The sequence below is a fragment of the Antedon mediterranea genome, chromosome 1, assembly GCF_964355755.1.
Source record: "Antedon mediterranea chromosome 1, ecAntMedi1.1, whole genome shotgun sequence".
NCBI classification, from domain to species: Eukaryota; Metazoa; Echinodermata; class Crinoidea; order Comatulida; family Antedonidae; genus Antedon; species Antedon mediterranea.
This window is the reverse complement of record NC_092670.1, coordinates 39,579,551-39,606,888: the sequence shown is the minus strand read 5'-3', so window position 1 is coordinate 39,606,888 and position 27,338 is coordinate 39,579,551. Positions and strand designations below refer to the sequence as shown.

The 27,338-nt window shown below is 34.4% G+C and overlaps 1 protein-coding gene across 1 annotated transcript in view; it reads left to right on the top strand.

Annotated features, from left to right (window-relative positions):
* The window catches only part of LOC140059087 (uncharacterized), a 53,097-nt gene that overhangs the window by 11,806 nt on the left and 13,953 nt on the right, over nt 1-27,338 (top strand). The window contains exons 2-49 of the mRNA XM_072104957.1: nt 1,509-1,625; nt 2,158-2,310; nt 3,061-3,312; nt 3,841-4,003; nt 4,133-4,257; nt 4,534-4,818; nt 5,271-5,519; nt 5,957-6,076; nt 6,444-6,710; nt 6,925-7,173; nt 7,517-7,765; nt 8,116-8,235; nt 8,599-8,865; nt 9,077-9,325; nt 9,415-9,663; nt 9,851-10,099; nt 10,467-10,715; nt 10,856-11,104; nt 11,438-11,698; nt 11,828-12,079; nt 12,341-12,592; nt 12,910-13,155; nt 13,274-13,516; nt 14,319-14,579; nt 15,550-15,792; nt 16,363-16,605; nt 16,707-16,949; nt 17,299-17,541; nt 17,938-18,180; nt 18,372-18,623; nt 18,926-19,162; nt 19,440-19,685; nt 19,876-20,121; nt 20,318-20,560; nt 20,887-21,126; nt 21,283-21,525; nt 21,609-21,863; nt 22,057-22,308; nt 23,693-23,950; nt 24,071-24,322; nt 24,414-24,671; nt 24,798-25,049; nt 25,161-25,418; nt 25,538-25,789; nt 25,898-26,155; nt 26,282-26,533; nt 26,647-26,904; nt 27,038-27,289. Coding sequence (XP_071961058.1) covers nt 1,509-1,625; nt 2,158-2,310; nt 3,061-3,312; nt 3,841-4,003; nt 4,133-4,257; nt 4,534-4,818; nt 5,271-5,519; nt 5,957-6,076; nt 6,444-6,710; nt 6,925-7,173; nt 7,517-7,765; nt 8,116-8,235; nt 8,599-8,865; nt 9,077-9,325; nt 9,415-9,663; nt 9,851-10,099; nt 10,467-10,715; nt 10,856-11,104; nt 11,438-11,698; nt 11,828-12,079; nt 12,341-12,592; nt 12,910-13,155; nt 13,274-13,516; nt 14,319-14,579; nt 15,550-15,792; nt 16,363-16,605; nt 16,707-16,949; nt 17,299-17,541; nt 17,938-18,180; nt 18,372-18,623; nt 18,926-19,162; nt 19,440-19,685; nt 19,876-20,121; nt 20,318-20,560; nt 20,887-21,126; nt 21,283-21,525; nt 21,609-21,863; nt 22,057-22,308; nt 23,693-23,950; nt 24,071-24,322; nt 24,414-24,671; nt 24,798-25,049; nt 25,161-25,418; nt 25,538-25,789; nt 25,898-26,155; nt 26,282-26,533; nt 26,647-26,904; nt 27,038-27,289 — 11,355 coding nt within the window. The remainder of the gene's footprint in view (nt 1-1,508; nt 1,626-2,157; nt 2,311-3,060; nt 3,313-3,840; nt 4,004-4,132; nt 4,258-4,533; nt 4,819-5,270; nt 5,520-5,956; nt 6,077-6,443; nt 6,711-6,924; nt 7,174-7,516; nt 7,766-8,115; nt 8,236-8,598; nt 8,866-9,076; nt 9,326-9,414; nt 9,664-9,850; nt 10,100-10,466; nt 10,716-10,855; nt 11,105-11,437; nt 11,699-11,827; nt 12,080-12,340; nt 12,593-12,909; nt 13,156-13,273; nt 13,517-14,318; nt 14,580-15,549; nt 15,793-16,362; nt 16,606-16,706; nt 16,950-17,298; nt 17,542-17,937; nt 18,181-18,371; nt 18,624-18,925; nt 19,163-19,439; nt 19,686-19,875; nt 20,122-20,317; nt 20,561-20,886; nt 21,127-21,282; nt 21,526-21,608; nt 21,864-22,056; nt 22,309-23,692; nt 23,951-24,070; nt 24,323-24,413; nt 24,672-24,797; nt 25,050-25,160; nt 25,419-25,537; nt 25,790-25,897; nt 26,156-26,281; nt 26,534-26,646; nt 26,905-27,037; nt 27,290-27,338) is intronic.

Genomic DNA, 27,338 nt, shown 5'->3' with positions numbered 1-27,338 from the left:
GAAAGAAGCTGTAATGACGTCATAAGACCGGATGTAACGTCGCATACACATCAATAACCGCGCTACCAAATACGGCTATACGGTACCATCTTTGAGACGTGATATGGCTGCATCCGGTTTGAAATTTAAAATTCCGGCTCTATCGCTTTGAGGACATGTCCCTGTAGTATATTCATGCTAAATCCGAGCTCAATACTACAACGAATAAGGGAGGAGTAGTACTTTATAAATCGCACTTTTTGCTCAATAGTGTCCGGATGGAAGAAGAAGAGGAAAAGATGAGAGAGTCCTAGACTCCGGTACCCCGAGTAATAAAACGAGATATACTCTATATCATATTATGTATACAGTATATTTCACCATAAAGTTAAAGAAAAAATAGGTTTCGCCAGGGCTCGAACCGGGACCTTCTGCGTGTTAAGCAGACTTGACAACCACTACACTACGAAATCTCTTACACTTAAAATGTGGATTACACAAAGTTTTTTAATCCATTTTAATTACAACTACATATGGTAATAAGCACAAAGCAAAATAAACATGTGTAAAAGTGATAATTACCGATTACACAAAATAAGTATTTAAAAAAATAATAAAAATAAGATATACTGTGTATAATTATCATATTGCGTATACAGTACTTTTCACCATAAAGTTTAAAAAAAAAGCTTTCGCCCGGGCTCGAACTAGGTACCTTCTGCGTGTTAAGCAAACGTCATAACCACTACGCCAAGAAGCCGCATATGACTACATAACGCTGTGGTGTGTGTCACACATTGTGGCTTCTTAATTAAACAAATTATTTAACAAAAAGCACGAATGTGCGATACTCGGGGTACAGCAAATGAAGCTGTAATGACGTCATAAGACGGGATGTGACGTCACATACACATCAATAACCTACCAAATACGGCTATCATGGTACCATCTTCGAGACGTCATATAGCTGCGTCTGTTTGAAATTAAAAAATCTGGCTCTATAGATTTGAGGACATATCCCTGTAGTATATTCATGCCAAATCCCAGCTCAATACTACAACTAATAAGGGAGGAGTATTACTTTAAAAATCGCACTTTTTACTCAATAGTGTCCAGATGGAGGAGGAGGAGAAAATGAGTAAGTCCTAGACTCGGGTACCCCGAGTAAAAAATACCGTTGTCGCGGCCTCTCCCAACTTAACTCGGAAAAAGATATAAGCTATAACTATAGAGGGCGCTATTATAATATTACATCAGCCGTTAGAGGGCGCTATTATCATATATGTCATTCTCTTTTCTACTAGACAGAGTAGTAGAGTAGTAGTAGTACATAGTAGTCAAAATTATAGTAATAGGCCCAACATCAATGTCAGAATGTTGTTTGTTTTTTATTTAAAATATCGGGAGAAATTGCATTTTTAGCGGGAGAGCGGAAGATGATTCCAATTGATCAGGAGCGCTGGATGTGCCGGTGGACACGTGTAATTCGCAATGCACGTAACACACATGTATTATTTGTTTTTTAATAGAATGCCAATCCTGTACTAATGGTTTCACCTGCCAGGATGGTGAATGTATTTCGAATTATACAAGAAGATGTGACGGAACAGGTGACTGTAGCGATTCATCTGATGAAGTCAATTGTAGTAAGTTCAGTTTGATACTTTAAAGACATTGTAAAAAGGTGTGGAAAGGAAAGTAGTACAGTTTAGTACTTGAGTCTATACAATATGGTAAGTTATTCTTCCTCGGTCACATTCACCCACAAGATGTTGACCTTGTGTCAAGCAAAAAGGTAGTTAAGCCAGGTGGGATTAAAAAAAAAGTCAAAGGGCAACTCCAGGTTTAAAAGTGCTTTTGTTGATTATAAAAAAATATATATAGCTACACAGGACTTTTTTGTGTTTATAAGATAGGAAAGTCAAATTGACTCTCATGTATGTAAATTTGTGGCATTTTTCTTAGGTAAAAAGTATATAAATCAAAACATCAAAAGAAGAATTAATTTTACAGGAAAATATTTTATTGGAATTGTTACTCAATCTTAGTGTTTGTATGTCAGTAAAATCATTACAAATTTGATATAACAAATTATGAAAAAGGCCTGTCTCTTCAAATTCCAATATCCAACCACATGTCATATTATTCAATTTAACTGATTTTGTTATCATTTTGCAGCCACATGCAATGCAGATGAGTTCCAGTGTATATCCGGTTCAATGTTGTGTCTTCCAGGAAGTTTTGAGTGTGATTCTCAATATATTGATTGTTCAGACGGTTCTGATGAATCAATGTGTTTAGGATTACAACCATGGAACTTAACATCACTCAGTAAGTTAAGTTACATCACTCAGTAAGTTAAGTTACCGTACATCACTCAGTAAGTTAAGTTACCGTACATCACTCAGTAAGTTAAGTTACATCACTCAGTAAGTTAAGTTACCGTACATCACTCAGTAAGTTAAGTTACATCAGTCAGTAAGTTAAGTTACATCAGTCAGTAAGTTAAGGTACATCACTCAGTAAGTTAAGGTACATCACTCAGTAAGTTAAGTTACATCACTCAGTCAGTAAGTTAAGTTACATCACTCAGTAAGTTAAGTTACAACATGCAAGATGTATTTTATACCCCATGGTTTACATTATTTGAACCCCTTTCACACTGCATAAATTGTTAAACATTGTAACATATATTTTGATTCCACGTTTTCAAACATATTATTTTGCGAACCTTGCACAAGTATTGTCATAATAGTTGGAAGCACTTTTCAGCATAATGTACCGGTAGTGATTGGTCAGTTAAATACCAGTGCAAGTTGCACAGTATCAATCTCTGATCAAAAATCAGGCTTCTGGCCGGAAAATCTCTGGAGAATTTTAACAAATTGTCTTCACATGCACTTGTTTACAAAATATGATGTTACTATCTGCAGATGTGAAAATGGTTGACAATTATGATACTGAGACTGACTCAAAAGTTTTATAGGCCTAGGATGTAACCAATGAAACTTTAATCACCTACAATTTTAACCTGTAACTGCAGTGAATAATTCAAAGCCTAAGATATTTTTTTTTATCTAGTTTCAGATGGTGAGACTAATGACATACTCATGGTTTTAGATGGTGCACCCGGAGCAATTTATGGCGGAAGATTAAATAATAATGAAACTGATTTACAAATTTATTATTATAACAGTACATACGGATTTTCTGGAATCGACTATGATCCAGTGTTACAAGAAATTTATATAACAGACGTTGAGAACGGGCTGATACTAAAGACGCCGCTCAGCGGAAGCAGTTTTACTATTGTTGTCAGTGAAAATATAACATGTAAGTTATTTTAATTTATTTTCAGAGGTGGCAGGTACAGTTGCATCAAATCGTTGTCGTTTATTTATTTAATGTAGTATTAGGAAAGTTTAAAAAAAATAACATGTGTTATGTGTTCTTTAGTCTAGTAAAACCCCTATTAAAGTGACACTGTCTGAACCCAGCAAATTGTTCACTTAATAGGGGCAACATTCACTTGTCCACTTCACAGGAGCGTGTCCTCTTCATAGTGGATGTCACCGGAATATCTCAAAAGAGGTGGTTTCTTCCTTAATACTACATTAAAATCTAGACCATTAATTGGCTACTATATTTTTTCTTATTGAATATTTTGATAACAGTTTATACTTTATTTTATAAATATATTTTTGTATTTGCATTGTATCAAAAAAGATTTTCTGATGTTGCACTGTATGTATATTGCAATATATATACAAACAAGCTATGCTTTCATTTAGGCTCCTTTGCTTTATTTAAGTTATTAGTAAAGTTAAATAAAATAAAATGAAATGTGTTGTTCTGTTTCAGATCCAGAGGCAGTCGCGGTTGATCATTTAACAAGAACCATCTTTTGGACTGACTCAATAAACGATACAATTGAGTCTGTACAAATTGATGGAAGTGATCGCAAAATTATAATCAATACCGGTCTACAAAAGCCAAGAGGAATTCTGGCACTTATTTCAAACAGGTTTGTATTAAGGCCAATTTACACAGACGAGCGGTAACGAAAATAAAAATATACACATTTTAATACAAGCAACTGGAAGGTTGACTGTAGAAAAAAAAATTAAAACACATATTGTACATGCTTTTTTAGAACATTATTTTGGAGTGACAGGAAGACTAATAAAATTGAACGAAGTTCTTATGAGGGCCAAGATAGGACTACTATAGCAATGGAAGTAGATGGGTGGTTTAATGGTCTGTCATTGGATGTCAAAGGTATATGTTGCAAATTCATTGAACTCCTTTAAATAAAAGCTTTAGATCATCGGACTTTTGACAGTTATAGACGGCGCGCACAACATGTCGCATGGTAAAAATCCTCAAAATGTTTACAGAAAGTTGAACGTGCATAAGAGCCTGTTATTTATCACCATCAGATATCATTTTTTCATTGGTAAGGCTAATTCCAAATGACGTGATGTGTATTTTTGACCAATCAAATTGCAAAAATACAATCCGGGTGTGTTATAACATGTAATGTTGTTTTTAAAGGCGGTTGGTTGTACGTTGCTATATCCACTTCTACTGGGCTTGGGTCTATGATACGAAGAATGGATTACTGGGGGAATTTGAATCAACTAGTTCATGAAATCGCTCAAGGAAGGCCGTTCGATGTATTTTATCACCGAGGATTCGTTTATTATACGGATTGGGATGAACACGAAGTAGTGAGAGTTGAAGCAGTTGAAGGGGCCAACACAACCACGCCAGTCACGGCAAATGTGTTTGAAGGATCTATATCCGAACCCACAGGACTTATAATTATTTCATATGGAGGTTTGTCATTCATACAAAAGTACTTATTGTTGATATGCCACCTCAGGCAGCATCGTACGAGGCCTGATGAGTCATCTCGTCGGGTGACATGTTTAAAGTTCTTGTGACGACCTAAAAACTATGCCTGACGCTATCGCATAAGACAACTCGTCAAGACGTCGGGCCTCGTCTGAGTTGGCCTTTACATACATAAAGAGTTCACCAACAATTTCAATATTTAAAGATGCTCTAACAAAACACTTTATTTATGTATAGTTTTATTTGTAATACAATTGTTTAATCTCCTTGATATAAGGGTTTCATGGAGGTATAATAACATGGTTTATTTAACTATTGTATGGAGTGAGTGCAGAATCCGTTTGGGCTTTAGCCTATTTCCCCTTATGGATATTATTCATTGATGACCTAATAAATAAATTCACATTTCATACTATTCTACTGTTTATATTTAGCTTGCCCACCTGATTGGACAGCATACAATGGAAGCTGTTACAGATACTTTAGCGATGATAACGCTAATTGGCAAACAGCTAGATCAACCTGTCAGAGTCTTGGAGCTGATCTTGTTGTGATAAGCAGTCAAGCAGAAAATGATTTTATTGGTTCACTTATTTCCGAAAGAGTATGGATTGGTTTTAGAGATATAGATGAAGAAGGACTATTTGTTTGGGTAGAAACTGGGGAATGCACCAATTATACAAGTAAGACATTTACAATATTATACAGTGTTAAAGTAAACAGATATATTTGAACAACTTAGTTAAGATGGTCTATGAATAGACTGCAGCACAATTGGAATTACTTTAAAATCTAAATGTGTAAAAATCCAACATTCGGTCAACACTTCATTTTTTAAATTTTTAGGCTCTGGGTTCTTTTCTCCCCTTCCCCACAACTATTTCAAAATTTGGTATCCTCCACTGCTAATCAATCTTTAGGCCCTGGCTCCCCTTCCCCACCAATATTTCAAAATTTGGTATCCACCACTGCTAATCAATATTAGGCCCTGGCTTCCCTTCTCTCCTTCCCCACCACTATTTCAAAGTACTGTATCAACCACTGCTATACTCGTATATTTAAGTATCTACTATAACGTAATTTTTTATAATATAAATACCAAATTAATGGAAATTTGCAGATTTTCGTCCTTCTGAACCAAATAACGCGGGTGGTGAAGATTGTATTGAAATGTATCCAAACCAGTGGGGCTGGAACGATCTACCCTGTACTCTTATCCTATCCTTTGTATGTGAAATATGTAAGTATGTTCTTCGGTGGTTCAATCGCCTTTTTACTTTTTTCTGGTATAATAAGATAATAATTTTTAGTCTGTAATGTTAGGTAAACAAAGATTTAATTTTAAGTTAGATATTGTTCCATGTTGTCAAACTTCTACTCCTATTGTGAAGCTCCCTTCTTTTTTGCATGCATAGATTATTGACCATGTGTTTATACATCATTCTTTTACGCTAAAGCTCTGTCCACACTATCAAACTTTATGTGACAAAAAAAAAGTGATGTGCCCATATATGGACATAACACTACCGTATTTGGGCATATCACCACCATATTTCTTCAAGTTTTATTTATAATATTGAGCTTTTTTTTCCCTTTGTCGTTTTTAGTTGATGATTTGGATAGTCCAACATTTACTTACTGTCCACCAGATCAAACTGTTGCAACAGATCCCAATGAAAACTTTGCAACGCTATCATGGGTTGAACCAATGGTAGATGAGGACAACCAATGTGCTATATTGATTGTCTCAAACTATGACATTGGAGATCAAGTTGCTTTGACGTCAGGCCTTACTACTACTATTACTAATACATACATAGCAACAGATCCTAGTGGAAATACTGGAACGTGTACATTTTCTGTAACAGTCACAGGTATCAAGTTTTTTTTATAAAAATACTAATTACTGCAGTAATAATTGACTACAGTAATTTATTTCTACCATTAGCACATAACTGAACAAGTAGTTAATCTCACTCATATAGGCCTACTACCTCATTATGTCTAAACAAAATGTCATTCCCAGTTATCAGTTGGTTCAAAATGTTAAAATAATGTAATAAATTTTGTTTTTTCAATGAAAATTAGATGATGAAAAACCAGATTTCACGGCCTGTCCGGATGATATCACGGATACCACTGACCCCGGCTCTGCAGACGCAGTAATCACGTGGGGTGCCGTCGAAGCTATAGACAATTCTGGTGTCACACCAACAATAGACAGTAATTACGAGAATGGTACAAGCTTTCCGATTGGCTCAACTCTTGTCATGTACAATGCTACAGATATGTATGGCAACACTAACAATTCCTGCTCATTCACAGTTAATATAACAGGTAAATATAAAAATGAAAGTTTTCTTAGATTGTTATTTCATGCCACCTCAGACAGCATCAAGGCCTGATGAGTGACATGTTTAAAGTTCTTGCGACGACCTAAAAACTATGCCCGAAGCTATCGCATAAGACAACTCAACAGACAACACCTACAAGTCAAAACTTTTCGTCGGGCCTCGTTGTACGACGCTGTCTGAGTTGGCCTTTACATACATAAAGAGTTCACCAACAATTTCAATTTTTAGCCATTTCCCCTTATGGATATTATTCATTGATGACCTAATAAATACAGTATTATTATTATTAAATTCACATTTCATACTATTCTACTGTTTATATTTAGCTTGCCCACCTGATTGGACAGCATACAATGGAAGCTGTTACAGATACTTTAGCGATGATAACGCTAATTGGCAAACAGCTAGATCAACCTGTCAGAGTCTTGGAGCTGATCTTGTTGTGATAAGCAGTCAAGCAGAAAATGATTTTATTGGTTCACTTATTTCCGCAAGAGTATGGATTGGTTTTAGAGATATAGATGAAGAAGGACTATTTGTTTGGGTAGAAACTGGGGAATGCACCAATTATACAAGTAAGACATTTACAATATTATACAGTGCTAAAGTAAACAAATATATTTGAACAACTTGGTTAATGTAGGTTATGAATAGACTGCAGCACAATTGGAATTACTTTAAAATCTAAATTTGTAAAAATCCAACATTTAGTCAACACTTCACTTTTAAATTTTTTTCTCCCCTTCCCCACCACTATTTCAAAGTTTGGTATCCACCACTGCTAATCAATTTTTAGGCCCTGGGTTCCCTTCTCTCCCCTTCCCCCCCCCCCCCCCCACCATTATTTTAAAGTATTGTATCAACCACTGCTAATTTAAGTGTCTACTATAACGTAATTTTATGTAAAATTAATGGACATTTGCAGATTTTCGTAATGCTGAACCAAATAATTTGGGTGATGAAGATTGCATTGAAATGTATGCAAACCAGTGGAACTGGAACGATCAAAGCTGTGCTGATATCCTATCTTTTGTATGTGAAATATGTAAGTATGTTCTTCGGTGGTTCAATCGCCTTTTTAAATATGTAAGTATGATGTGGTGCCATGTTGTCAAACTCCTATTGTGAAGCTTCCTCCTTTTTTGCATGCATAGATTATTAACCACATATTTATACATAATTCATTTATGCTAACGCTCTGTCTACAAACTTTATGTGACAAAAAAAAGTGATGTACCCATATATGGACATTTGTCATAGCACTACCATATTTGGGCATATCACCACTATATGGGCACATCACACATTTTTGTCAAACTAGTTGATAGTGTAGACAGAGCTTCAAATATTTTGTGGAAATGTACCACTTTTTTTTAATATTGGGGTTTTTTTCTTGTGTCGTTTTCAGTTGATGATTCGGACAGTCCGACGTTCACTTACTGTCCACCAGATCAAACAGTTCCAACAGATCCCAATGAAAACTTTGCAACGCTATCATGGGTTGAACCAACGGTAGATGAGGACAACCAATGTGCTATATCGATTGTCTCAAACTATGACATTGGAGATCAAGTTGCTTTGACGTCAGGCCTTACTACTACTATTACTAATACATACATAGCAACAGATCCTAGTGGAAATACTGGAACGTGTACATTTTCTGTAACAGTCAAAGGTTTAAAGTTTTTTTTATGAAAATACTTACTGCAGTAATAATTAACTACAGTAATTTATTTCTACCATTAGCACATAACTGAACAAGTAGTTAATCTCACTCATATAGGCCTACTACCTCATTATGTCTAAACAAAATGTCATTCCCAGTTATCAGTCGGTTCAAAATGTTAAAATAATGTAATCATTTTTGTTTTATCAATGAAAATTAGATGATGAAAAACCAGATTTCACGGCCTGTCCGGATGATATCACAGATACCACTGACCCAGGCTCTGCAGACGCAGTAATCACATGGGGTGCCGTCGAAGCTATAGACAATTCTGGTGTCACACCAACAATAGACAGTAATTACGAGAATGGTACAAGCTTTCCGATTGGCTCAACTCTTGTCATGTACAATGCTACAGATATGTACGGCAATACTAACGATTCCTGCTCATTCAGAGTTGATATAACAGGTATTATACCAATCAAACATACTTTTACCATGATTAATATTTGTACCTTATGAGATATTGTTTACCGTATGTTATTATTATTTTTTTAGATAACGAAGCCCCGTTATTTACATCATGTACAGTTGACATTACATCTGAGACTGATCCCGGATCTTCAACATCGGTTGAAACATGGGATAGCGTGACAGCTACAGACAACTCAAATGAGCAACCAACCATTTTATCAAACTATGACAGTGGTTTTGCATTTCCAATTGGTGTTACTACAGTTGAATACAATGCAACAGATGCAGCCGGCAATGTTAATGGAACTTGTTCCTTCAACATTACAATCATGGGTAAAATAGAAAATATTTGTAAATTTTCGAAGCAAATAATAAATTAAATCTACTAAAAATTTCAACAGCCATATATAGGCCTATGTCCACCTACTTTGCACAATGCTATGGAATCTTTGTAAAAATCTTCTAGTTACAGTGAAAACAATAACTTTGAAATAATGCTATATTATTATTTTTTTTACAGACATGGAGCCTCCAGAGTTTACAAGTTGCCCGAGTGACATTATGAATGAAACCAATCCTGGTCTCCCAACTGCTATAGTCACCTGGCCAAATGTAACTGCTGTTGATAATTCTCTGCTGACTGTTATGATAGATGGTTCTCTTGAATCTGGAGCAACTTTTCCAATTGGCACAACTGATGTTATGTTCAATGCTACTGATCCTGCCGGCAATGTTAACACTACCTGCAAATTCTCAGTTACTATTAAAGGTGAGACAATCATTTTGTTTGAGAAATTAACTTTTTTTGGCAGAAATTGTCTTTTTCTGCTGTAATACTGCTGTTATAGCTGCATAGACTTCTTTGGTCACAGCAGTATATCATTTGCTGTAATACCATTTGGGTGTAGTATTCACAATATAATATACCTGTAGTTTAGTATTTCTGAAGCACTGTCTGTGGTTGCAGCAGTAATTACTCTGTATAAGCAATAATAAAAACACAGTGTGGTTGTTGCTACAGTATAGTTCTTCTCAGCATTGAGTAGCTCAATAGGAACTATTCAGTACAGCACATAATAGGGCACTGGAGATACATAAAAACTGTAGACCAATATTTACATACATTTTTATTGTAGATACTGAACCGCCAGTGTTCACGGAATGTCCATCGGATATAATCATAAGAACCGATCCAGATCTTCCATCAGCAGTCGTCAACTGGACAACTGTAGAAGCAACCGATAACTCTGGTGACCCTCCGACGATTCTATCAAACTTTGATGGTGGTGACACATTCTCAATTGGATCTACTCTTGTCAAATATAATGCAACTGACATGGGGGAAAACGTTAATACAACATGCCAGTTCTTTGTTAATGTTACAGGTAAAGCTACATTCATATTTTCTGTTTCACAAAACGAAAGATTGTGCCATTACCGTAATTGCCACATGACATCAGTATTTATCACCTTTGCAAAAAAGAAACATATATTCATTTCAAAAACATTTATAATTGTTGTTTAGATGATCAAGCTCCAGTGTTTACCTTTTGTCCGTCGGACAACACATCTACAACAGATCAAGGAATAAACTCAACAACTATGGAATGGATGAGTGCACAGGCTACGGATAATTCAAATGAAACCCCAATGTATATGCGCAATCACAACTCCGGCGATACCTTTGAATTTGGTGACACTACCGTGCAGATAAATGCATCGGATGCTGCCGGAAACGTGAATTATACGTGTGTTTTTGTCATTACTATAACAGGTATTCAATTTCAGGTTTATATAGTTTAAATTTTTTGTTATTAATATCTTCTGATAAATGAGTTTTAACATAAAAGATGTCCTCAATCAAATCCCTCAAAAAAACAACATTACAATTAATGCATTCTCCCTGGAGAAGATCCGAATCTTTCCTAAAGTTACATTGAACTGCCAATTACAATTGTATATGTAGTAGTTTATTAGAATTGAACTAGGTTAGGGTAACTAAAAAAAAGAAAAATTGTCTACATATATTAACAAAAATGCTATCGTTCTCAAAATATTATTAGATAGTCCCATTACCAATATTAAAATGTATTTTTTAACTCAACAGATGATGAGATTCCAATAACAGATGATTGTCCAAATGATCAGATGGTAACTACAGATAGCGGCGACGATGTTGCCACTGGTGTGACGTGGACTTCACCAACGTTCACGGATAACGTTGATTCTACTATGGATCTTAGTATCAGTGAATCACAGACCAGCAATGCTGCTACTGAATTTAGTATAGGCGCAACAATGATAACTATAAATGCAACTGACTTATCAATAAATAAAGGAATGTGTTCATTTAACATATATGTCACAGGTATGTAGTACAGTTTTGGAAAGATATACAATTTAAGTAAAAATCATTCTGATGGTCCAAATACAGCAATGTAAGTAGGCCAATAAACAAACATACTGCATTAACTGAAAATGTTGTTTTTAATGGCAGATGAAGAAGCCCCAGTGTTTACAATGTGTCCTGATGATCAGTCAGTTAACACAACAGAGGGAGAACCTACAGGCCTGGCAACCTGGATGGAACCAACAGCTACGGACAACTCGGGAGCTATACCAGACATCGTTGGCTCTCACAACCAAACCACGTTTGAATTCCCAGCTGGTGAAACAGTAGTACAGTACACAGCCTCTGATCCATATGATAATGTTAATACAACATGTACTTTTACCATTACTGTTGAAGGTATGTTTATTAATCAAGTAATAAAACATTAGATGTATAGAAGTATTGTGGTGTTATTTTTAACATGAAATCATGATTGTATTTGGACAGTAAAACAATCAATTAAAATTGCTCATGATATTTTGTACTTTTTAATCAACTTATATATAAAAGGTACCCCATTATAAGAAGCTTTATTTTTGTGGTGTCGTCATAAATATCAGAAAGATTCACAAAAGTCAAAAAATTGTTTTTTAAGATTGCAATTTATTTTTTGTACAGATAATGAAGCACCAATAATTACGTTGTGTCCCAGCGATGTTGTGGACTACACAGACACCACAACGGATTCTACATCTGTAATGTGGTCACCAACCACTACTGCTACAGATAACTCTGGTGTAGACCCTAACATCACTACCAGTATACAGCAAGGCGCAACATTGTCTATTGGAAATCACACCGTTTATGTTAATGCTACAGATGGTTCTGGCAATGTGAACACTACATGTTCTTTTAACATTGAAATTATAGGTAAAACTTGTATACATTAGACTATTAACTGGGCATGGCTCCAACTAGAACGGATGTACTGTATTGACAAAGGTGCACATAAACATTTCTAGTAAAGCCATTCCACAGATTTCATTTTTTAGGTGTTTGCCTTGTGTGTTTTGTTCTAGGCAGAAATTAAAATAACTTCCATATTCTAGGGGTTTATAAAAAGTAAAGTAGTTTTTTACAAATGTTTGATTTGTATTTATTATACTGTAACATCACTGTATTATACTTTCCTATACTGGTTTTGTACAATCCCAGGATTACAAAAACGGTTTTTCTATATTTTATAGATAATGTTGTTCCGGATCTTACCTGTCCTAACAATACACTTGTTATGCTTCGAAATGAAAGTTCAACCGCTTTTGTCAACTGGACAAAAGCTGAAGTATCTGACAATTCTGGGTTGGCTGTAACACTTTCGTCTTCTCCAAAGATGAGTGGTGATGAGTTTAATATTGGAACATTTGTTATAATATATACAGCAATTGATGTTTATGGCAATGTGGCTACATGCACATTTGCAGTAACTGTTAGAGGTAAATATTGGAAAATATCTAATCTTTGTTGTTAACTTCTGATGCTAGTCAGCCCTTATCAAGTTCTTGGGTTTTATTCTCATATTTCATGCAACATGTTTTTTCTTTCTTTGATTAGATTTGAAATCGCCTTATTTTGAAAACTGTACTGAATCGTTTACAATTGGAACAGATCCTGGATTAGCAACAGCGGTTGTGTCTTGGGTTGAACCTGTTGCCATGGACAACAATGGTGTGAACAGAACTGTACAGAATTATTACCCAAATCAGATTTACAACATTTCTGAATTCACTGTTGTGTACGTCGCTTATGATGATTCCAATAACAATGCAACCTGTGAATTTGTCATTACAGTTGAAGGTGCGTCAAGATCATGTCAATATGATGATTCTACTGCAGATACTGCAGTAACTACAATTTGTATCATTTTTTTTGTTTATACACTGTTTATTTATTGCAGTGACTGCCTCATAAACTTTTACAATGAAACAAACTTTAAAAATGTAGTTACTGCAGTCAGAATAATGTTTGTTTCATCCCTTATGCTATTGGTATTTATTTTTTCTTTCATTCAATACAGTAGTATGTACGCCACTGGTCCAAGTACAATAGTAGATAATAATATATATAATTAAATTTAAGTATTAGTAGTAAATATTGTTTATCTATATTACAGATATTGTTTATGTATCTTTTTAACATAATATTTATGGCATTAATTTCAAGAAACAACTCTATATTTACAATAACAACCTATAAATCATCTCCCGAACTTCTACTTCTCCCGAACTTCTGATACTGTACTGTATTCTATTTTACAACCATGATTTCCTAAAGTAATATTTGTTCTAATATAATGACATTTACCTAAAAAAATATTATTTTATGTAGAATAAAACCACAATTGAAATGTTGATTTATGTGTTTGAATTTTACTATGACAATTTTTTTTTCTCTTTTGTGGCGTTAACCACTATTTATTTATTTATTTATTTCATCTTCAACAGATTTATACAATTATTGAATACTTCTGTGATAATAATGATAATAACTATTTCATTGTTATTCTCACTTTTGTCGTTTTTTTTATACATATTTACATTATGTGAGTATGACAAATTTCTGTTGTATGTGTTCTTATCTTTGTTTATTTCTCTATCAGATCAGGAAAATCCTAATATTACATGTCCTGATAATATAACAGCAGAAACAGCACCTGGGTTAGGGTCAGGTTCTCCAGATTGGACAGTACCTGTACCCACTGACAATGTAGAACTTCTCCCTACAAGTCCAGTAGCAAGTCCTGATGTCACTCCTCCTATAAGTATTGCTGTTACTGGTAGTACACCATTTGAGCAAACCTACACAGCTGAAGATACTGCAGGGAACACAGCTTCTTGTACATTCTATATCATAGTTGAAGGTACTTGTTCTTTTTACTAGATTTGAACAAAGGGGAAAAAGTGTAAATTATAAAGAGAAAACATGTTCAAAGTTGGGGGTGAATCCAGATTTTGGTTGGAATACAGGTTATATAATAAAAGAGGCTTTTGTTTCCACATTCAAGACAGTGATAAGAATGGGTGTAGCACAATATCTTAAAGATGTATTGTCCCTTGAGACACAAAAAATGAAGGTCAAAATATTCTAAATTTAAATTGGCCATATCAAAGTAATATTAAAGTTATTCACTTTAAGTTGAAAATTCAAGCCAAAAACAACAAGTTTACGTAATTAACAGGTAAATTAACTTTATTACATTTCGTCTGGAAAATCGTCGCAAGCGAAAGTAAACAAAGATTTCAAACCACGAGTATGCATTATGCTAATTAGGATTGTTTACAACTCGTCACTGTTGAGAAGGTGTTTTCACCCAGATCGCGAGGAAGTTTTATGATTATGCATACAGAGTAGCCAAACAAGCGCGTTGCATTATGAGATATGCTTTGATCGAAAACTTTGACTGGAAGTCAAAGTTATTTTTTGAACAAAAAAACGTCTGCATTTCAGTTAAATGATTTTTTTTTTCGACTAATTTTTGGTGGAAGTTAGTAACTATTATGATACTTCAAAATGACCCACTTTTTTTGTAAATATTAAAAAAAAATTTTTTTGGAAATTAGTCAAAGGGACAATACATCTTTAACCATCAATTTGCCAAAATACCTTCTTATGTTTGTACATGTTTCATAAATGCAAATGTGCACAGTATACTAAAATAGTAGTTATCTTGATCATTGTGCACTGCAAATTGCCCTTAAATGCACATGCATGTTATGTACATTCAGGATAAGTTTATGTTGCTCAATAGTACTGAATTCAACAGTACTTTTGTATATCTTTGATAGATTTATGTTATATCCACCACTAACAGTGTAAAAATAATTTTACAGACAAGGAACATCCTGTTATCAATGACTGTCCTCCTGATCAGAATCTGACAACGTCTTCTGGTGTGAACTACACTGCTGCCATCTGGACAGAACCCACAGCAACTGATAACGCAGGAACACCGACCCTTGTCTCAACGCACAATAGTGGTAGTGATTTCTATATTGGTGAAACTTTGGTGACATACACAGCTGAAGATTCTTATGGAAATACTGAAATTTGCAATTTTACCGTAAATTTAATAGGTTAGCTTGTACAAGATTGATATTCAGTACACATCCCACAATTAAACAATTATTAAATACCAGTTAAACACCAATTAAATACTAGTTAAACACCAATTAAACACCAGTTAAACACCAATTAAATATCAGTTAAACACCAATTAAATACCAGTTAAACACCAATTAAATATCAGTTAAACACCAATTAAACACCAGTTAAACACAAATTAAATATCAGTTAAACTCCAATTAAACACCAGTTAAACACCAATTATACACCCATTAAACACCAATTATACACCCACTAAACACCAATTACACAATGTAAAAAAAAAATTCTGAGTAAGAATTTGAACCCTTGAACCTGAGATTGTTATAAAACAAAATGGGAGATTTTGATTAGTGATGATTGACAACATGGAAAAAAGTTTGGCCAGTGCGTATGTGGAGAAGTTAGAATGTGCTTCTTCACTTTATTTGGTTGGTTTCTAGGTGCAGGTGACAACTCATGACACATCAAATCAAAAGCTCCCTATTAACCACAGTTGACACTTGATGACCTTTTATTAAAAATATTCTTTAATATTGCAGATGATGAGCCACCAACATTCAATTGTCCAGCAAGTTTTAATGTCAACACATCTATGAATGCAAACTCTACCAATGTTACATGGCAGTATCCAACATTTATGGATAATTCCTACGAAATGGTTACTGTAACAGAAAGTCATACCATTCCAACTGTTTTTGAAATTGGAGTACATGAAGTAACTTATTCATTTGAAGATATATACTCAAATGAAGACTCTTGCTCCTTCAATATAAGTATTAATGGTAGGTACAGGTCACAACATCTTTCTTATAGTTGATATGTGTATAAAAATATGGTTGAACAAATTTAATTTGTGAAATACAATTTTTCATACTGGTTTTAGATTTTGAAGACCCAGAAGTATTGTTCTGCCCAGACGATATACACAATAACACTGAACCTGGTCTATCCTATGCAAACATCACATGGTTGCCACCTGTTGCTGAAGACAACAGTGGTTTCTTTACAACAGTTCAAACAGCAACGTCAGGTGATGGATTTGGTATTGGAGTTGAAACTGTTACTTTTACATTTACTGATGCAAATATGAATATGAATGAATGCATGTTCATTGTCAACATTACAGGTATGTATTCTTTTTCTTAGTATTATTTCTATATAACCTATTGCACCTAATTGTTTACCTCCCAATGGCAGGGCATGGGCTGACAGTTAATATCTTTTTTGCTTAATGGGGTTATGAAGTTCTTTTTATGATGAGTGGACTTCATCCATAAATATTTAAAAATTAACTAAGTTAAGATGATTTTTTTGGGCTAATTCTGGCTCTTGTTTGTTTTAAATCCTCTTTCTTAATTCACTATTGACAGCCCAATGCTGGTTCCTAAAAATCAAATTCCTCAATAAATAATAATAATAATAACAAAATATTTGCAATAAACTCACAGTGAATACATTTTTTTTTAAACATTAAGATATTGAAAAACCAGTAATAACCTGTCCAAGGGATTTAACGGTTGGTGCTGATGCAGGACAACTAGAAACATCTGTTAAATGGAGTTCACCAACTACCAGTGATAACAGTAATGGCAATGTTGATCTAGCTGTAGACTATATGAATGGAAGCACCTTTTCAATTGGTACCACAGTTGTCTCTTATCAAGCAACTGATCCAAGTGGTAACATGGAAAGCTGTACATTTAACATAACTGTTGAAGGTATGTCAATAGACCAATATACTATATTTTCTTTCAGACCAGCAGCAGAAGTAATGGCAAATTAGATTTTTTCCTCTTTGGTTGAAAAATGAAAAAAATTCTGGTTATGGGCTTGCATTGCAACTTAAACTTTGCCTGAAGGTCAAAGCCAACAGTCTATTTCGTGAGATCCCTACCTGTGCAAATGCCATGGACACTTCTTTATATGAAAATATCTCTGTAGCAGGTCGATAAGTAACAAGAGTACATGAAACTTATAACGCTTAGTTTTTGCTTAGTTCTCTGTAAAAGAAGATGAAATTCTTAACTTTTATAACTTATTGTAAAATTGTATGGTAAAGTAGAAAGTTGACAACTGAAATTAATTGTTGATGATGATTTAAACTGAATTAATAGATACTGAGGCCCCGATTGTGAGTGATTGCCCTGAAGATTTCATATTGCCAACAGACGACGGCGAACCAGATCGAGTAACCTACTGGACAGAACCAACAGCAATGGATAACTCAGGAAGTGTTTTTGTCTCTCAGTCACACACAAATGGCTCAACATTTGATCTGGATAACACTACAGTCACATATAATTTCACAGACCCTTCAGGAAATTTAGCCTCATGTGAATTCATAGTTACAATTATTGGTAAGTATAGTATAAGGACCATGATACCAATTGGTCACTATGTTTATCACAGTGTAAATGTATACCTATACAAATGAATTAATGATTAAAGTTGTAATCAAGCAGAACAAATCTATGTTTTTGAGGTTCCTTAATAACTACTGAAAACCATTCCAGATATATGCCAATGTACAGTACTTATTTATTCATAGATATTGAAGCTCCAGTACCTACTAGCTGTCCAAGTAATAGCACCTACAGTACAGATATGGGAGTGAGTACAAAGGATAATGTCGCATGGACGCCACCAGCATTCAATGATAACGTACCTGGGACAATTCCTACTTATAATAATATTTTTCCTAATACATATACATTTCAACTTGGAACTACAGAGGTGGAGTATTACGCTACAGATGCAGCAATGAATACTGGATATTGCTCGTTTTTTATAACCGTTATTGGTAAGGAAACATTTTTCAGACTTGTGAATCGATACCCAATTTATTGGTTATGGCCTTAATTTATTCATTATATATAGATTTGCATAGGATTTGCATATAAGCTTTTGAATAACCTCTACAAAAACTTTTATTATGTACAATTCTAGTAATTCATTTCTTGAAATTTAATGGGATTCTTTCTTCATTTTTGTTTACTTTCATCGGCAGATTCAAAGGGGTCATATCAATAGCCTTTATTCATCTTCTTCTATTAGAAATAATAATCTTTAATTTTTATGCAAAATTAATTTGTTTGATTCAAGATACTGAGGATCCTGTTGTTACTTGCCCAAGTAATATAACCGCCAACTCAACTGAGGGCGCCGCAACAGCTATAGTAAACTACACAGCAACTGTAACTGACAACGTTAATGTAACTTCACAAAATGTTGACATTCCTTCGGGTTCAATGTTCAATTTTGGTGATACTGCTGTTACTTTTACTGCGTCGGATGCAGCTGGGAATGAGGCTAATTGTACATTTGTTGTCACAATTGAAGGTAAAGCTAAATGTTTTAAACACAAATGATAATCAAATATTTCTATTGCATGATACAGTGGTATGTTGTCAAATCCATGCCAAGAATGGACCAATACAACAAGGTTAACAGTTAGAAGAGTGATTGGATTCAAGGTACAGTACACGGAGACTATCTGAGAAGATCTTGGTGTTGACATTCATTCTTCCCTACTGTTTAATCATAAACTTAACACTTTAATAATATATTTGATTTTACCATAGATAATTAGACACTGCTTCTTGTACATTTTTTCTAGATATGGAACCTCCGGAGTTTATAAATTGTATAGGTGAACTAAATGGAACTACTGATGCCACAGTTAATTACACAACTATAACATGGGACATGCTAGTAGCAATAGACAACTCGTTAGTTACACCCACAATTGCTAGTTCACACAATCCAAATGATGAATTCTACATTGGAACTGTTACAGTGACAGCCACAGCTACAGATGGAGCTGGCAATGAAGCAACCTGTACTTTTGATGTATTGGTTATAGGTAGGCAAACTCCCCTTAAAAACCAGAAAATATTGCAATTATATTACCAATAATGTAGATGAAAGACATGCACTATACCATAAGATGAGTGGTTCGTTAATAAACACATGCCATCCAGGAGGCGTTACACATTAACTTTACAATCCCCAATTTCTGGTTATTACTAATGATAAGTATATGTTTGATATAGATGATGAAGTTCCAAGTATTATGAACTGTCCAGCTGACATAACACAAATGGTAGATATGGGAACAAATGCCAGTAACGTCAACTGGACAGAACCGACAGCCACTGACAATTCATATGAAGAACCAATGATGACGTCATCTCATTCACCAAACGATGTCTTTGAATTTGGGATGGCGACAGTGGAATATAACTTTACTGATGGATCTGGAAATCTCGGCCAATGCATATTTACTGTAACAATTTCAGGTACTGAGAGATTGAGAGATTGATATTACTTTCATTGAATGAGTGGTTGAGAGATTGGAGTAGAAAGACACTATCTTAGGATTGAACCCTGGGCATTGAGATTGGTAGGCAAGCACATTAACCACCAAGCTACTGCTCCATTGAAATATGTTGTAAATGTGTGCCCGGTTTATAAGAAATACCATTATTATTGTAGATGATGAACCACCAGAGTTCCAAAATTGCCCTACTGATATTGAAGACACTACTGATTTTGATGAGAACACTTCCGAGCAAAGCTGGACTGCTCCCACACCAACTGACAATAATGGTGTACCAGACGTTAGCTCATCTCACACCTCTCCATTCATGTTTGCCATTGGGGTTACCGATGTCACATATTTGGCTACTGATAGCTCTGGAAACACAGTTGTGTGTTATTTTCTTGTCAACATTACAGGTAAGTTCTTTCAAAAACCAAAGCATGACTACATTATTATGATGGTGTTTATTTTCACATCTATGATATTGAATTTCAAATCCATTCAATTTATTTTAAAAATAACATTCAAAAGAAAGTTTGAGGGTTTTTAACCTTTAAGCTCAGCCATTCTGCCATAATGGCTGATCTGATGATTGATGTCTATACAAATTTAGACTAAATTCATTAATTGTAGTAGTAGGCCTAGTTAAAGTTTAAGGGTAGAGATTTCAAGTATAGGGGTGTACTCAAAATACACTATTATTTTCCTAGGGATAACTAATTTGCTTTCTTTACATTTTAAGATCAACAGAATCCAAATGTGACATGTCCTACAATCGCATCAATGGACACAGCTACTGGTGATGACACAGTCTCTGTTATGTGGTCTACTCCAACAAATAGTGATAATGATGGAGTAGCTGATGTCACATCTTCCCCTCCATCTGGAACCGCTTTCGAAATCGGTGACACAAATGTTATGGTAACAGTGACTGACAACTCTGGCAACATTGAAATGTGTACCTTCACTGTGACTATAACTGGTATGTACATTTTACAATGTCAAAGGATGAAGATTAAAGAGGGCATAAACTTAGTTTATTTTTATTCAATTCTAATTTTTACCGTAATTGTGGCTTTACATCACAAAGAAGCTTAATAAGTGGATTGAAATTAAATATTCTATATCAACTTTTCAGATCCAGAAGATCCAGTAATTTCAAACTGTCCTGATAATATAACACAAACAACGGATCTAAATCAAAATTATACTTCAGTAACATGGACGGAACCCACAGCAACTGATAACGATGGTACGCCAATGCAGTCAAGTTATTTTAGTCCTGGAGATAATTTTGAAATTGGAGAGCATACAGTTGTCTACACATTTACTGACCCATCTGGAAATGAGGCTACATGCACGTTTTATATCAATATCACAGGTAAGTTATTAATTGTTTGCTAACATGAGTAATTGGTTTATAATAGCAAACCTACACTTAATCATATATACATTGTTTTACAGATGACCAACCACCTGTAACAATGGACTGTCCCAGTGACATCACAAACACTACTGATGATATGGACAAAATAGCAAATGGTATCACCTGGACGCCACCAACCTACACAGATAATTCTAACCAACCAGTGACTGTGGTGATATCGGGAAGTAGTGACCCACCAGCTTCCTTTCCTGTTGGAATAACTACTGTTATGTATACAGCGACGGATGAATCTGGAAATGTTGATGTATGCACATTCCAGGTGGAGATTACTGGTAATGGATGTAGTCATACTATAAAGATATAACAAAAAGCTATTGCCCAAAAGACTTGTTTACTTGACTTTTTAAACTTTTTCTTTTTAACCTGTGTAATTGTAGTACAGTCATTTTAATTAATTTAATCATTAAATGTCTTCCAACAGACAATTTAATAGACAGAAAAATAAGAATCTTTATTTTTTTTTAGATAATGATGAACCTATGTTAACATGTCCTGACAACATTGATGTAGCATTAACTGATCCTGGTCAAGCATATTCCACTGTCTCATGGAATGTATCAGTAAGTGACAACTCAGGAAATGTAACTTGGACCTGTAGTAGAGAATCTGGTGATCAATTTGATGTCATCTGGCCAGTGACAAGACAAAATGTAACATGTGAAGCTACTGATGTGTATGGGAATACAGCAGAATGCACTTTCTATGTTAAAGTGTTTGGTAGGTGGTTACTGACAAGTTCATTATCATGAAGAAGTTTGAGTTAACTTTTTATTAATAAAGATTACCATGTATTATTGGTATAGATTGTGTTGTTTGCTTTTCTTCTATCTTATTGTATGTATAGTATATGTATGTTTTACCTTCTTTTAAAAAACCATTGCTTTGTTTAAAGTGCTAAAATGCATTCAGTATTTTGTATGTATAGTGCATTTCCATATGTTTGTATTATGTTTAATAAAAGTACAATTATTTGTTTGTGTTGTTTTTTTAAAACTTGAATTACGTAAACATAGTGTTAAAGATAGATATTGCAAACATTTTAGTCTTTATGGCTGTATTACAGCTACACACACTATGCTCATGCCTGTGGCCGTACAACGTCAGAATTTACATTGTCAAATTCTTGTTATTCTTAAAAGTTCCATCTTTAGTTAGAGCTAAATTTTGTCTTTAGTGGTTAGTTCAGGAATTGAATTGAAGTGAACTTAAATGGCAAATATCTTTAATTAGGCTATTTTTGTTTGGCCATTGTGTAAAGACAACCAGTTAGAATTATCCAAAATGTAATATAAATTCAGCAAACTGCTTTGAATCTGTAAAATTGTGTATTATGTTAAAAAGGAGGACTGTTTCAAATTACTCGCCGTTTGAATCAGTTGTTCTTTATCAAAATCATAATTTCTACACAGATTTATACACAAGCATCTGTTTTATATATTACATTATTATTATTATTCATTGCATTTAATATAGTACTTAATACTACAAAAGTGCATTGAATACACAATTACAAGGTATGAGCGGATCCAAGATTGGTTAAATGGAGGAGCACTAACATATTGATAATAATAGTCTCCCAAAAAAAGTACTTCATGATTTAATTTTAGCTTTCAAAAGAAGAACGTGACCCTAGCGCTGCCCTTTGGATCTACCCATACAAAGTACAACAACTATGTACAAATTAGTTGAGTTCAGTTAGAAAATTATGAATATAGCTGATAATGTTTTGGTCAATTAGGCCTATATAAAATGATGTAGACTATATCATATTTGAATTTGTTATTATTTATACTGGATGACCTTTTCAGTCAAAGACTGGCCCAGTTATGATCAGTGATTGTGTATGTACTAGTCTTCTTCTCCTTCTTGGCTTTACTTTGCGTACGAAGATTTTATATTTTATATGTACTAGTACATCAGTGTAACCCCCTACTAATCTCGAAAAATGTACTAGGTACTTTTAAGTGGTTTGATTTTTTTTTTAACCAACATTCTTTTCTTTAATCCATCTTAATGTGTTTTCAAACACATCAACATCTCTATACTATGCACTTTCAGGTTTCTTCATCACCATCTATTGCATTTGTTTAATTCTCTTTAGATGAAGAACAACCAGTTCTTTCGTGTCCCAGTGATATTGATGTCTTCACTACCAATGGGTCCAATAAAGCAATGGTCAGCTGGTCAGTGAGCATCACAGACAACAGTCCAGCAATGTATGATGTAACTTTGACTGGCTCTGGTACAAACTACGATAGTTCAGGACAAGAATTTTATGTTGGCACAACTAAAATAGAATATGTTGCTGAAGACATATTTGGCAACTCGGCCAATTGTTCTTTTACATTAAATGTTGCAGGCAAGTAACATTTTTTTAATGTGAGGTATTATTGCTAATATAGCTAATTGTGGCTTTGCCAGAGTTGGTAACATTTGAATGCATGTATATTACAACTTTTTTGGGTGTTTTGGTTCTTAGATGATGATGAACCTATGTTAACATGTCCTGACAACATTGATGTAGCATTAACTGATCCTGGTCAAGCATATTCCACTGTCTCGTGGAATGTGTCAGTAAGTGACAACTCAGGCAATGTAACTTGGACCTGTAGTAGAGAATCTGGTGATCAATTTGATGTCATCTGGCCAGTGACAAGACAAAATGTAACATGTGAAGCCACTGATGTGTATGGAAATATGGCTGAATGTACTTTTTATGTCATTGTAATTGGTAAGACTTTTCTACTTCACTTAATAATTATATAACTAACTTTTCTACTATCGTCTTTTTTATACACATTTATTTTTTCCAATGTTTTTAGATAAAGAACAACCAGTTGTTTTGTGTCCCAGTGATATGGATGTCTTCACTACCAATGGGTCCAATAAAGCAATGGTCAGCTGGTCAGTGAGCATCACAGACAACAGTCCAGCAATATACGATGTAACTTTGACTGGCTCTGGTACAAACTACGATAGTTCAGGACAAGAATTTTATGTTGGCACAACAACCATAGAATATGTTGCTGAAGACATATTTGGCAACTCTGCCAATTGTTCTTTTACAGTAAATGTTACAGGCAAGTAACATACTTTTTTTCTCTGAGGTTATTGGTAAATTAAAGCTGATTGTGGCTTTGACAGTTGTTAGTATTATTAAATGTGAATGCATATATTTAAAACATTTTGGGTTTTTTTGTCCTTAGATGATGATGAACCTATGTTAACATGTCCTGACAACATTGATGTAGCATTAACTGATCCTGGTCAAGCATATTCCACTGTCTCATGGAATGTATCAGTAAGTGACAACTCAGACAATGTAACTTGGACCTGTAGTAGAGATTCTGGTGATCAATTTGATGTGATCTGGCCAGTGACAAGACAGAATGTAACATGTGAAGCTACTGATGTGTATGGAAATATGGCTGAATGTACTTTCTATGTCATTGTAATTGGTAAGACTTTTCTACTTCACTTAATAATTATATAACTAACTTTTTACACCTGAAAAAAATTCTAATATCGTCTTTTTTTATACACATTCATTTTTTGTCAAATATTTTTAGATAAAGAACAACCAGTTGTTTCGTGTCCCAGTGATATTGATGTCTTCACTATCAATGGGTCCAATAAAGCAATGGTCAGCTGGTCATTGAGCATCACAGACAACAGTCCAGAAATGTACGATGTAACTTTGACTGGCTCTGGTACAAACTACGATAGCTCAGGACAAGAATTTTATGTTGGCACAACAACGATAGAATATGTTGCTGAAGATATATTTGGCAACTCTGCCAATTGTTCTTTTACAGTAAATGTTCTAGGTAAGTAACATTTTTTAATGTGAGGTATTATTGATAATTTAGCTAATTGTGGCTTTGCCAGAGTTGGTAACATTTGAATGCATATATATTACAACTTTTTTGGGTGTTTTTGTTCTTAGATGATGATGAACCTATGTTAGAATGTCCTGACAACATTGATGTAGCATTAACTGATCCTGGTCAAGCATATTCCACTGTCTCATGGAATGTGTCAGTAAGTGACAACTCAGGCAATGTAACTTGGACCTGTAGTAGAGAATCTGGTGATCAATTTGATGTGATCTGGCCAGTGACAAGACAAAATGTAACATGTGAAGCTACTGATGTGTATGGGAATATGGCAGAATGTACTTTTTATGTCATTGTAATTGGTAAGACTTTTCTACTTCACTTAATAATTATATAACTAACTTTTTACACCTGAAAAATTCTACTATCGTCTTTTTTATACAAATTTATTTTTTGTCCAATGTTTTTAGATAAAGAACAACCAGTTGTTTCGTGTCCCAGTGATGTGAATGTCTTCACTACCAATGGGTCCAATAAAGCAATGGTCAGCTGGTCAGTGAGCATCACAGACAACAGTCCAGCAATGTATGATGTAATTGTGACTGGCTCTGGTACAAACTACGATAGTTCAGGACAAGAATTTTATGTTGGCACAACAACGATAGAATATGTTGCTGAAGACATATTTGGCAACTCTGCCAATTGTTCTTTTACAGTAAATGTTACAGGCAAGTAACATACTTTCTTTCTCTGAGGTTATTGGTAAATTAAAGCTGATTGTGGCTTTGACAGTTGTTAGTATTATTAAATGTGAATGCATATATTTAAAACATTTTGGGTTTTCTTGTCCTTAGATGATGATGAACCTATGTTAACATGTCCTGACAACATTGATATAGCATTAACTGATCCTGGTCAAGCATATTCCACTGTCTCATGGAATGTATCAGTAAGTGACAACTCAGGCAATGTAACTTGGACCTGTAGTAGAGAATCTGGTGATCAATTTGATGTGATCTGGCCAGTGACAAGACAAAATGTAACATGTGAAGCTACTGATGTGTATGGAAATATGGCAGAATGTACTTTCTATGTTATTATAATTGGTAAGACTTTTCTACTTCACCGAATAATTATATAACTAACTTTTTTTACACCTGAAAAAAATTCTAATATCGTCTTTTTTCATACACATTCTTTTTTTTTCAAATATTTTTAGATAAAGAACAACCAGTTGTTTCGTGTCCCAGTGATATTGATGTCTTCACTACTAATGGGTCCAATAAAGCAATGGTCAGCTGGTCAGTGAGCATCACAGACAACAGTCCAGAAATGTACGATGTAACTTTGACTGGCTTTGGTACAAACTACGATAGTTCAGGACAAGAATTTTACGTTGGCACAACAACATTAGAATATGTTGCTGAAGACATATTTGGCAACTCGGCCAATTGTTCTTTTACAGTAAATGTTGCAGGCAAGTAAAATACTTTTTGACTCCAAGGAAATTGGTAAATTATAGCTGATTGTGGCTTTGACAGAGTTGGAATCAATAAATGTGAATGCATATATTTAAAACTTACATTTTGGGAATGTTTTTTTGTTCTTAGATGATGATGAACCTATGTTGGAATGTCCTGACAACATTGATGTAGCATTAACTGATCCTGGTCAAGCATATTCCCCTGTCTCATGGAATGTATCAGTAAGTGACAACTCAGGCAATGTAACTTGGACCTGTAGTAGAGATTCTGGTGATCAGTTTGATGTGATCTGGCCAGTGACAAGACAAAATGTAACATGTGAAGCTACTGATGTGTATGGGAATATGGCAGAATGTACTTTTTATGTCATTGTAATTGGTAAGACTTTTCTACTTCACTTAATAATTATATAACTAACTTTTTTTAC